At 32.5% G+C, this 13,336-nt stretch overlaps 1 protein-coding gene across 1 annotated transcript in view; it reads right to left on the reverse strand.

Moving 5' to 3' along the window:
• Nucleotides 1-13,336, reverse strand: part of NUP155 (nucleoporin 155) — a 51,282-nt gene that overhangs the window by 30,856 nt on the left and 7,090 nt on the right. The window contains exons 5-12 of the mRNA XM_086361476.1: nucleotides 11,340-11,432; nucleotides 10,333-10,499; nucleotides 8,507-8,612; nucleotides 7,631-7,704; nucleotides 7,248-7,339; nucleotides 5,190-5,287; nucleotides 4,563-4,715; nucleotides 2,392-2,492 (exon numbers count right to left, since the gene is read on the reverse strand). Of these exons, the coding sequence (XP_086217602.1) occupies nucleotides 2,392-2,492; nucleotides 4,563-4,715; nucleotides 5,190-5,287; nucleotides 7,248-7,339; nucleotides 7,631-7,704; nucleotides 8,507-8,612; nucleotides 10,333-10,499; nucleotides 11,340-11,432 (884 nt within the window). The remainder of the gene's footprint in view (nucleotides 1-2,391; nucleotides 2,493-4,562; nucleotides 4,716-5,189; nucleotides 5,288-7,247; nucleotides 7,340-7,630; nucleotides 7,705-8,506; nucleotides 8,613-10,332; nucleotides 10,500-11,339; nucleotides 11,433-13,336) is intronic.

The following is a 13,336-nucleotide window of genomic DNA, read 5'->3' on the forward strand; positions in this document are numbered from 1 at the left end:
GATAGTAAATAATCTTTTCATACCAGAAGAAAAAGGCAAATTTTTCTTAAGATAAACTAGATATAGTATATACTATAACTACAATTTTTTCAGTAACCAAAGACTATATACCTTCTACCTTCTTTCCGGGGTGAACTGATCTACACTGGTAGGGTTCAGTGCTCAAATTTCCTGACACATGGTTTTGCTCTCTTCTGAAGGTATATTTGCTTTCTAAACTAAGATATTCTTTTTAAAAAAGTATCTTGGTGGTCTTCTAAAATACTTTATTATAAAAAATTTAAAGCATCAATAAAATGTTGAAAGTACACTGTATGTCCATATGCCTGATACCCAGATTCAACAATTGATAGCATTTTGCCATATTTGGTTTCTTCTTTCTATATTTTTTGAATAACTGAACTATTTGAAAGTTATGAATATCATGTCACCACTAAATATTAATATATTTGCATGCATCTCTTAAAAATAAGGATGTCCTCTTACAAAACCATAAAACTATTCTTACATATAAGAATATTAACATTTCTCTAATACAATCTAATGCCCAGTCAATACAGAATTTTTCCACGTCCTAATATCTTTTATAGCTGTATTGGGGAGACCAGAATTTGATTATTAATGTTCATGAGCTATATTTACATTTGTTTTTTAAGTCCACATTTGTTTGAGAACTCAAGTATACAGATGAAGTGATATGATGTACTGACATTGAAGTCGCTCAGTCATGTCCGACTCTTTGCAACCCCATGGACTGTAGCCTACCAGGCTCCTCCGTCCATGGAATTTTCCAGGCAAGAGTACTGGAGTGGGGTGCCATTTCCTTCTCCAGATCTTCCTGACCCAGGGATCGAACCCGGGTCTCCAGCCCTGTAGGCAGACGCTTTACCGTCTGAGTCACTATGATAGTACCTATTTTAAAAACAAAAGCAAATAATAGCTAACATTTATCGAGTACTTCCTATGTGCCAGGTAGTATTTTGAGCACCCTGAACACATGAACTCATTTAATCCCACTCTCACCCCATAGAGGTAGGTACTATTAATATTAAAACTACTACAGATGAGGAAATTGAGGGCCAGAGACATATTAAATCCTTTGAGTCACTGCCCTGAGAAAATGGAGCCAGATTTCAAACCTGCACCCTCTAACACTGTGCTCCCATTAAGACAGGGTTTATATCTTCCCGAGTTCTGAATCCTTACAGTCTATCACAGAATGAGGCATACACTATGTGCTCAGTAAACCCTAAAGGATAAAGAAAAGAATCTGAGAAAGGTGCTCCTTGTCGCTATACCTACCTGCCTTTACCCCAGTTGCTTAGGCCACATCAGAAACTTGGAAGAGCCCATTCAAACCATGTTCCCCCTTCCCAGGATTGGGGTCTTCCTCCATCCACCTACACACACATTTTCCTACTTCCCCTGACAAGAAGATTCAGTTTGAGAATAACCAAAAGCAGGCAGTAACAACTAGAGCTGAAATGCCTTTAAAGAGATGGCTCCAAAGAGACTCTCAGACATTCAGACCCTAGTGGGGGTTGGTTGATCTGTCTTGATCAGCAGCCTCCAGATGCAGGTAACAGGAGCTATGTGAGGGCATCTAGGAGGATAGATGGAAGTGGAACAGGGGACACTCAGAGGAGTGAGCATCTCTGGCCTCTTCTCAGCACCTTCAGGGCTGGGATGAGTGGCCCAGATGTGGGGCTGGGCCAGGACAGGCGGGGGCCACATCTTTTTCCCAGAACCTCTCCATTGACTTCATGGAGTATGTCCTAATATTTACTTTTAAAACACAATTATGTGTTTGTATACATATATACATTTATATATGTATACATTTGTGTATGCGTATACATATGTATACATTTATATACATTTGTATATGCGGGAAAAAGAGATCAACAAGATGGAGTGAAGGGTAATTCCTTAATGTGGGATTCAGTTTACCATTCTATTTTCGCATATGTTTGAAATTTTCTATAATTAAAAGAAAAAAGTTAAATATTTAGGCGGAACTACAAATTAAAGAGATCACAGAATAAAATTCTAAGTCATAACTAAAATAGATGGCCTCATAATAACTAAAAATATATTCAAATGGGACAAAGATAATGTCAGAAAGATATAGTTATTTTCAGGTACCTTAGGAAAATATTCTAAACGGGTTCCAATGTTTTCTTTAAAGATTTTTTTACTGAGTACCATACTGACTTCTCATCTTAGGAAAAACAAAGAACTAACAGTATATACTTCTTTTCAGTAAGACTGCTAACCATATAAGATTATTAGAAGCAAACAGTAATAAATCGGAAGATAAAGCTTCTCATAATTTTGTTTTTCATTTAAAATTATGTAAAAAATTCTTTAAAATCTCTCAAGATAACTCACCTGAGTTTCCATCATTGGCTTTTGGAAAGGAAATGTATCATGGTTGACACACCACAAAATATCATTATCTTCATTTTCTGAGGCTGCCATCAGCAGAATACCTAAAAGTTTAATACATAAAATCTCATTATAGGATGTCAAATACACCTCCACAATAATCGTAATAATGTTAGTAACATTAGTATGGATACATAAATATACATATTAATCTTTATAAGTAAATAAGTTGCAAAATAAACAAAGAATAAATCCTCTAAGAGGACATATACTCACTGCTAGGGTAGCATCACTAAATGTTCTAGACTGTAAACATTATTTCTTTCAGATAAATACAACTTATTTGTACATTTCTAAAGTTAGTATATGTTTACAATAAGCTTATTAATTTAATTATTATATTTTTAAAAGTATTTAGTACATAAAAAATTGTTGACTTACAATCAATGGTATGTAATATTCAGTGAAATAGAGTTCATGTACCGTTTAATTCAAATACTCCATGAATAAAAATGATGGAAGTTACTAGTGGAATGGCAGAGATAAATGTACTATGAAAGAATTACCTAAGCAATATTAGCTGACATTATAGTTTGGTTTTGAAATATGCTTTCCTAAGCTCAGTTCCAATTCCTCCCATTGATTTGCTCCCTTCATTCTGATTTTAGTGATATTAAACTTGAGTCCATTGGCTGACTATAGGTGATGGGATCCTAATTAATTATTAAGTTATGTAACTAGCTTGTAAGAAATTGAGAATAGTTTATATCAAGTAGCACGAAAATGTTTTCTTAAAATTAGTGTATAAAGTTTGAAAAACTGAAATTTGATTGTATCATGCACATAACTGAAACCACCATATTTTCCCTCAATAGATTTCTAGCTTTAAAACTTAATTCTATTTATGATGGCATCAAAAATAATACTTAGAAATATAGTCAAGAAATGCAAAATTTGTTGTTTCTTACATATTACTATAAAAAATTAAAGGGGTTATAACAGAAAGATATCCCACATTTATGGATTTGAAGGCAATATTTATAGGATGGGAATACCCCCCAAATTCATCTATATTTTCAACAATCAAAATCCCATCTGTTTTTTTTTAGTTGCAGAATTGACAGACTGATTCTAAAATTTATATGACAATTAAAGAGTTCTAGAATAGTCAAGAGAATCTTGAAAAAAAAATGTTGAAATGGGAATTTTAAAACTTATGACAAAGCAATAGTAATCACAGTGGGATATTGGCATAAGGATGGCAAAAGGACTTCTTATTAGGAACTCTTTACCCATTAGCAGCTGAGTGACTGCTAATGATGAAACATTAGGAGTGATGAAAACATTCTGAAATTAGGTAACAGTGATGGTTATACAACTCTGTGAATAATCTAAACACTACCAGAATGTACACTTTAAAAGGCTAAATTTTATGGTATTTAAAAACTGTATCTCAATTATGCTGTAAAGCTGCATGTTACAATGTATTTGAAAAAATTCCATTTGTAAAGGCAAGTTTCATTTGGGTGTTGAAAAATAAAACATTAGAAGACATAGTAGAATAAGTACAGAAAAGGCTTTAAAATTATTATAAAATCAAAATAAGCTAACAGATGCTTTCTCACACTGGAGAAAAGCACACACAGATTTTTCTAGTTTTGATGTTTAACTAGAATCTCATTTTTTAAAGTTAATTATGAATCCAAGAGTTCATCATCAAACTTTCATACTCCTGGATGCAAAATTCTCCATGTCCATGAAGACATGGACAAATGGTATCAGAAAAGTCATTCAAGTTTTCCTAACCATCCTGAAAAAACAAAGTTCAAAGTCTGTCACAATGGATGTAACACTGATTTTGACCAGTGAGTTCATATACAAGTACTTTTTAAGTTCAAAACAACTTAAAAATACTTAGATATTAAAAACTACAGTATTTATATATATATATATATTTATATATATGAATGTCATATGTCAATGAAAAAACTGACATTTAAAAAATTTGAAATAAAAGCTAAAAAAAAAAACAGATAAAAAAACTGGATAAAAAAATCCAAAATTTTCTGAATTTTATTGGAAGTTTCCTTGTTATTTTCAAATGCCTCACAAAGCAATCTAATTTTAAAACTTTAAACATCTAATATCCCATCTGACAGTATTTCCGAATTTACCTTTACTATAAAGAGCTTTATGTACTTTTGAAGGCTTTTCCACAGTTGAAGATGCAGAGAATCCAGGAGGCAGGCGGACGTGGACCAGTGTCAGTGTATTAGGCCGTGCCAATGGCTGTCTGAACGGACAAGTGCTGAAATACAGCCTTACACCTGATCATGGAATAAAATTATCTGTCATTAACAGCAAATAAAAGATACAAGGTATATATAGTATTGAAGCAACTCCACAGAAAAACAGAGAATTCTGTTAAAGTCACATCTCATTTTCCTGACTGATCTTAAATCACCACATACTGTACTAGCTGGAGTGGTTTCTAAGACAACACCACTTGGAACTGGGAGATAAATCAACACATTTCACCAGAAAGAGTCTACGACTTTAAGACCAGACTCTGTCACTAAATAATAGCCACTTTACCTTTCAGGCCTGGTTTTACATCCATAAAATCAGAAGACAGAGCCTGAGGAATCTTTTGATTTTTCAAAAGCCTTCATTTTATGAATTATAAATATAGCTTGACAAAACAGATACAGAAATAGAAACACATTTCCAGTCATACATTTCCAAACCTGAAGATCATAAAGTTATCGCAGTAATAGCACACAAATAAAACAACAACATACCTGCATGTGTGACAGCCAGTAACTGACAGTCCAGTGATTCGGAGTTTTCAATCACTGCTATTTGAACAATTGGTTTAAAAACAGAACGATCTATGGTCCTAGAAGAAAGAAAAGCTGAACTTTATGTTTTAAATGTATCTACTAAATTATTACCAGGAACACATTCCACCAGGATTCTTACATGTTTAAATATGCTAAAATAGTTTAAGACTAGTTTTTAGAAAGCAATGCAACAGCAGCAAGAACTAACAAAACTCCTCGATTCTGTGTTTTTCATACTAACAATGTTAAGAGTAATCCTTTTTTCAAAGACCATAAGAGAAGGCTACGTCCATTGGGTAAGTGGTTCAACAAGTTGTTCTAGAACATTAAAATATCATTGCAAAGATTAAGAAGGGGAACAAGTGAACCTTTATAATGGAGAGCTCTGGTGAATACCATCTTAATCAAATGTTAATCAATCAATAGGAAAATTGGAAAAAAAAAAGAAAAGAAAACTGGTATTATGTGCCTCAATGTAAGGCTCTATGAAGCTCACATCATGTAATACTAGTTAAAATAGTATTACCCTGAATCTATAAATAAGGGGAAAATAAGACAGATTCAGAAACTGGGATATGCTACTAATAACTTTCCTGTCCCGCCCTCCTAAATGTTAACATTTGAAAAGGGCAATAAGTCGTCTGTTTTATATTAAAGAGACAAACTAATGACAAATGTAGCTCATGAGTTATGACTGAATGTGGAGAAAAATGTAAAGAAAAACAGCTATGAAAGATGTGGGAGACAATAATTTTAATATGGACTATACAATTAGAACATTATAAAATTATTCATTTTTTAGATGTGGTAATGATAATACAGTATATAAGAGCTTAGGATACGGACAGTGAAGGACATAAGGATAAAAGTCATATGGTCATGTGTATGGGTGTGTTTGTGTGTGTGTGTGCATATGCTCAGTCCTATCTGACTCTTTGCAACCCCATGGACCGTAGTCCACCAGGTTCCTCTGCCCATGGGACGCTCCAGGCAAGAATACTGGAGTAGGTTGCCATTTCCTCCTCCAGGGAATCTTCCCTACCCAAAGATCAAACTTGCATCTCCTACGTCTCCTGCATTGGCAGGTGGATTCTTTACTACTAGTGCTATCTGGGAAGCCCCCATATAGGTCAAAACAGTGAGCAAATGAAGCAAAATGTTAACAGCTGGTAAATTTAGATAAAGGGTATATCAGTGTTCATCATGCTATTTTTTTCATTTTTCTGTGGATGTGAAAAACTCTCCCAAAAAAAACTGGGGGAAAAAAAAAAAACTCTTCCTTTTAAATTGTCTGCCTAAAGAATTTCTTGGTCATTGAGGAGCAAAGAAACCATGCTATCACTAGGATATCTGACCGCAGCAGTGACCCAGACACACAGACAACAGAAGCTGAAAAGTCGGGTGTTATGTGAAGAAAATTTCTGCAGCTAAGTCAATTGTGACATATGCAAACAGCAGTGCACAGTGTCTGAAGACTTGGCTTTTAGGCTGAGTCTCAGCACTTATTTAGGAGTTTAGACCTCAGGCGAATTGTAACAGCTCTTAGTTTCAATTTCCCCAAGAAGACAGTGAGAATAATACAATTCTGAAATTCTGTGTTCCCAAATGGTACTTGTGTCACTTATCAGACCAACGAAATTACTATGTAGATGTGTTAAAAGGGCGGAGTATTTACAAACAGGGACACGCTTTGAGATTTCTGGTTTCCTAGTCATAATATCTGTAATGCCTGCACAGACCATTCAGAGCATAATTTAAAACTCCAAGGAAAAACACAGGTCAAGGTGTCCTTTTCACTGAAAAACCAGTCAGTCCGCCTTACGTTTCAAACCATCCAACTTAAGAACAAAAGGAAGCATCTTTAAGAATTGTTTCAAACATAAAATAGAATGTCATTTCCTCCAACATTCCTTACCTTCTAGAGATATTTTGAAGAGGGAGTAGTTTTAGTATACTGCATATAACTAATATAATTATGCCCGTAAATAAAATGTCTGACAATAAGTTATATATTACCTAGCAATATTACCAGCAGCAGAGACAATAGAATTCTGTGACACTGAGGCAACTCTGTTCATTCCTTGTCCATCATGGCCCAAATCATACACCTGTGAATAAAAAATTATACCCACTTAAACATGATTATAAACTGTATACATTTTACAAATGATCTTTTTAATAAACTTTTCCTTTTTACAAGTCCTTTAATTCTGATACTTCATATAGGTAGGAAAACATTCAGAGATTTACAATTTCATAAAATTAGTGCCATAAGAAGTGGTTTGGGATTTTGTTTTAAAGCACAGACTTCATAAGAAAAGCCAAGAGTGACTAGGTCTTCTTTCTTAAAAACAGGGATATTCTTCCGCTTTTATATGGTGGCAAAATATTAGTCTTACCTGTATTACTCCTTTCTCAGATCGTGTATATAAAATATTTCTTGAATTATCAACTGCAATTTGAACAATAGGATCTAAAAAAAAAAAAATCCAAGCAATTAACAAATCAAACACAGTAGCTGCTTATAGCAAATTAAAACTGCTATTTTGTAGTTAAATCTTAGGAAAGTTGCACCAGAACAAAGCTAGGAAGCATTTAGGTCAGACATCTTGTGAAAAAAAAAAAAAAGGCAAATATCAAATACTGTGACTGGGCTAATAGCATCATAAATAAGTTTTTCTGTCTTCTAAATTAATTGTTTAAGCCAAACCAAAACCAGGTTTCAAATTATTCCTTCTTTTAACAAACATTTAATGAACATTTAGTTTACCATATGCTAAAAACATGTAAAATAGTTCTACCTGGTCTAGTCCTTCAAGAAACTTCTAATATATCATTGTTTAAATAATTTAAAAATTCAGTCATATTAACATTTTTAGGTGCTTCTATCTTACCTTACTGAAGCATTTTAAAATTACTTTACCTGACTATATCTCTCATTAAAAACTCAGATATATTCATTTTATGCTGGGAATTTCTTTTAGAGGGGGCAAAACATGTATTAAATCTCTGTAAGTCTAACTCATATACAGACATGGTTGGTTTAAGTACACAGAGCTATAGTAGACACACGTTCTAAGGTGCTATATTTATAGGAATTTGGGAATAAAACTCACGCTGTCTCTGTTTTATCATCTCTTCTCCCTTTAAAAGACCATATAAATATACAACAAATTCTATTTAATACGGACTGTTTCAATTAAGAAGAATTTAAGAAAATGTTAGGTCAATAATTTGTTAAAATCTTTTGTTTACCAAATTTATTTTCTACTTACCATCTTCTGAGAATGTGAACTGTAATAATGAAGGAACAAGGAAAGAAAGCGGGCTCTTTGAGTGGTTTATTTTCCTACATCTCTGGCTAAACCAACCTGCTTCTGCCTTAAAAGAAAAAAATGAAAGAAGACTTGTAAATGTAGGTAGGTACCCCCATCACAGCAACTACTATATACCCGTTTACAAGCATTCTCAAATTTTAGTGAAATGCCAATAACTGTAAATAAAGACATACTATTCAAAGTAAGTACTGAGCTTAGTCCTGTAATTAAAATTTTAAAAATGTGTTTAACTAAAATCACTGCTGTCAATTAAACCAGCTATGTCTATTCCAGCAACCTCAACACTGCTATGTTAATAAATTCACTTTATCTTAAAAATTTCTATTTGAAAGCAAGCAAGGAAATAATAGCCATAGTTTATAAGTGTCAAAAGTACATAGGATAGAGGTATTTTTAACTCTTCACACTACTGCTAAATGGAAATTTAAAAAATAGTAGCCATCACCATCATAATCTACAGTCAGCCCCTCAATCATTGAGTTTTGCCATACTTAAATCGGTAACAGAACCTTTTTATAAAGTGAACAAAATCAAGAGAAATTGGGTAAGGAAGAGATACAATGTAACATAAAAAACTAACCTCAGTTCTAATCCTATCTCTGCCATGAATTCCTTGTATGACTATGAGAACATTTGTCTTGTCAGTTTCTTACCCCTTAACTTATGAAAAAGGCAACAATATAGTTAAAGGGCGGGGGAAAAAAGCAACTGGAGCAAAGGTATTTCAGAGTAGAGAGAACACGAATGACCAAAAACACATGAAAAGATGCTCAACCCAGCTAGTAATAAAAAAACAAAACACTTTTCTTCTGATAGGTCAAAGTTAGTAAGTTTGAAAACGCCAGTGTTACAGTGAGGAGAGAGGGGAAAGGGATACGATCACAGAGTCTACAACTTGTAATAGGGAATAAGGAAAACATACAAGTTGAAATACATATACATGACAACACAACTATTAGAATTCTAAGTCTCCACACTAGAAAATATCTACACATGTGTTCAAGGAGGCTTGCAGAAGAACACTTATACCACTATTTGTGAAACATGCAATAAAAACCTAGAAGTCCATCAAGAAAAGAGCTGTTAAATAAATCAGTACATTCATTTTATGGACAATCATGCACCAATCACAAAGCGTAATATCTATCTATCTACCAGATACTGACAAGGAAAGACTTTCAAGACAAAATTAAATTAAAAAAGCCAATTATGGGGAATTCCCAGGGCAGTAGTTAGAACTCGGGCACTTTCACTGCTGGGGTTGGTTTCAATCCCTGACTGGGGAACTAAGATCCTGCAAGCCATGTGACTTGGCAAAAAAACAACAAAGAAAAAAAGAAAAATGTCAATTAGGAAACAAAACATAAGCAATAATCCAAGTAAAAACATACACAGAAGTACACTATATGTTTATATATAAGTATACACACACACAAATACATACGCATAGATATTTTAAAACATATTTATAGGTATTCAAACAGAGAAGGCAATGCCAACCCACTTCAGTACTCAAAGATGTTTTATATCATGTTCTACAAAAACATATAAAGAATCAATAATGGCTGTTACCTCTGGGGAGAGGACTGGGTTTTATTAGTATAGTGTAGCCATGAAGGACTACAACTTAAACTGTATGTTTGACCACTTTCCATAAGAATATATTAATGTACTTATATAATTAGAAAATAAAGACAAAAACTTACCAATCCATACCCCATCAAGAGGGAGGAAAAAAAAATGTTTATAAATGCCATACTTACTTGATATGCTACTTCATATAAACAGCCATCCTTTCCAGCCAGGAAAATTCTGCCATTATCGGTGGAAGTTATTGTTAAAAGGTAAGTATTATCAGTAGGAAGAGAATATAAGGGATCTGGAAGCAACTGCATTCCACCACACATACTGTCATTGAGAACTCCTGAACCTAAAAGGAAGAATATAGGAATCACTTTACTAACTCTTTAAAAGTTTAACACAATCAGTGTATTGTCTTCAGAATTGATGTTCTTACTGAATTCATGATATGCTAAAAAATTTCAAAAATGTATGTAAAATGTACGTTTTAAAATTACTATAGTCTGTTATAAACAATTTTATAATTCATGTTAAAATAGAATCTTCACTATGTATGTATAACATATATAAAATATATAGCATATATATAGAAAACATAGTAAAACATCAAACAAAAAAACTAAACCAAAGTATTAAATTTTGCAAAAAAAAAAAAAGCCTAGGGATATGGCAGTAATAATCATTAATTATTTTTTTTAATCTCTTACCCTCCCAATATTCATTCATTGGAGTCTCCGAAATTCAATATTATCTTACCTAAAATGTTACTAGAATGCAAAAGAAACCACTGAATGTTTTTGCAATAAATTGATTGATAGCATCTTACTTTAAGGGAAAGAATAATGTATATTTCTGTGTTCCGTATGTTAAAATGGCCACTTAAATTAAAAAAAAAAAAAAAGACATTGAAGGCATTATTGAATAATTACTAGTGGCAACTATTTCTCTTCTATTACCCTTGTTTTACATTGGACATTTTAGAAAGGTACATTAACATGGCAAATAATCCAAAATAATTCTTTTGTGGAGTTACTAATCTGAAAGATATTATATCTATAGGAAAGTATTATTTTCCTAAGAGCAAAGAGCTCAGAAAGTTAACTTACTGAAAAAAAATAATTTTCAATTATAATATTAAATTGGGCAACATATTTTTATTTAAAAAAACACAACATGTGAGTTGCTATACCTGTTTGCAAATTAGTATAGCTGAGTCCAAGAATCACTATATCCACAGGGGTTGCCAAAACCAGGAGGTGTCGTACGTGAGGTTGAAAGATGCCTAAGATAAAGTAAACATGAGTTAGGGACTATTTTCTGGAAAATACCCAACATTTAAGTATTAACAGAATATGGTCACTTTTAATATGAGCAAAGAATTGGACACAACTCAGTGACAAAAAAACACAATAGATTAACTGGTATATGAAAAGTGTCAACCTAATTTAATGTTGATGTTAAAACATTACTGTGTTCATTTAAATAAGCAAATAGAAGTTAAAAAAAAAACTTGAAACAAACACTATAGCATTTAATGATATTTAAATGAGGGTTACATTATAAAACAGTTTAGGTTTATTAAAATTAAACTTCACTTCTATATTCATGTTCATAATCCTATTCACAAAACCCAAATGGTAGAAACAACTCAAGTTACTGTCAATTGATAAATGGGTAAACAAAATGTAGTATGTAATATATAGTGGAATATTACTAGGCCTTAAAAAGGAGATTCCGACATATGCTCCAATAGTCATGAACCTTGAGGACATCATACTAAGTGAAACAAGCCAGTCACAAAAAGATAATACTACATAATTCCACCCATATGAAGTTCATGGAATAGTCAAACTCACAGACACAGAAATGAGTTTATAGATGAAATAAGTTTCAGGATCACAGCCAGATAAATTCACAGATTCAGAGAAGGCAGTAAACCAAGTACAAAATATTAAAATGTTAATTCATGCTAAACTACTGTTTAAATTTTAAATTTTAAAAGTCTGGAGTGGTATGAAATGGTACATGTACTCCATACTATAATATCCAGAAATTAGTGTGTCACGGATAAGAATAAAAGCAAATGTATCTTATGATAATGGACATCTTTTTGTATGTATTCATTTGGGTGTTAAATGTCAGAAAACATAACAAAGCTTCTACCATCACTTGGTTTTACTTTCACTGATGAATACCAAGGGGGACAAAGGTCACAATTTTGTGTTTCAAGATTCACATCAATAAAGCTGAAGGACAGACATTTTACTAAATGACTTCAAAATATACCCAATATTTCAGAATTTGACTTAAAGGAGCTTGACATTTATGAAAATTTATCAAAGATAACACCTTTATTGTCCTATCAAAGACCTCCCATTTCAATTTTGTACTGAAAATTACTTTTGAGGAGAACAAAGTTTAACTATTTAAGATGGACAATTAGTATTTATTATGATAGCGGGCAGGAACAGCTATTGACTTTCATATGAACAAGCTTTTCAATGAAGAAACAAAATACAGAAACATACAGCACAGTAAAGGCTGCTATAAAATTCTATGTAAGGGAAATATATGTCCAATGCAATCACATAAAAACAGTGCATAAAACTGCACGTTTATATTTATGTGAATTAGTATAATTTCAAAATGGCTATATTTCAAATGACTACACTTCAAAAATTCCTACTAAGGTCTTGTAAACAAGTGAATCTCATCTATTATTTCCTTCTATAGGGAGATGTATTTTAAAGAGATGTATATTAAATTTAAATCAATCAATTCTGCTTGTCAGTAGCCATGATTAAACACCTAGCGTACTGAAGATGAAATCTGTTTTAGGTTAAACAATGCTTGTGAATTCTCTTAGGATTTATTCTGTACTCTGTTCTCATGTCCATGGGCTACCGGGACTAAGAAAACACACAGACTAAAAATGGTTTTTACATTATATTCAGGAATTATTGGAAAATGTATAATGCAAGAAACTTCAGGTAAATCAAGAAAGACTAATAAAAAGCAAGATAAAATTCAAGAATTTAACAATTTTGAAGGCAGACTCACTTATACTATAGTGAGTAAACTGTTAAATATTCCTAATCACTTTTTATATTTCTAATTAAAATTCAGAACAAAACTTCAACAGGAAATTTAGTACCTAAAATATGATCTCCAACAGTCCTAAAATAT

This window comes from Bos grunniens, chromosome 20, assembly GCF_055505025.1.
Source record: "Bos grunniens cultivar Pamir isolate PY7600 chromosome 20, Bosgru_T2T1.0, whole genome shotgun sequence".
Classification (NCBI taxonomy): domain Eukaryota; kingdom Metazoa; phylum Chordata; class Mammalia; order Artiodactyla; family Bovidae; genus Bos; species Bos grunniens.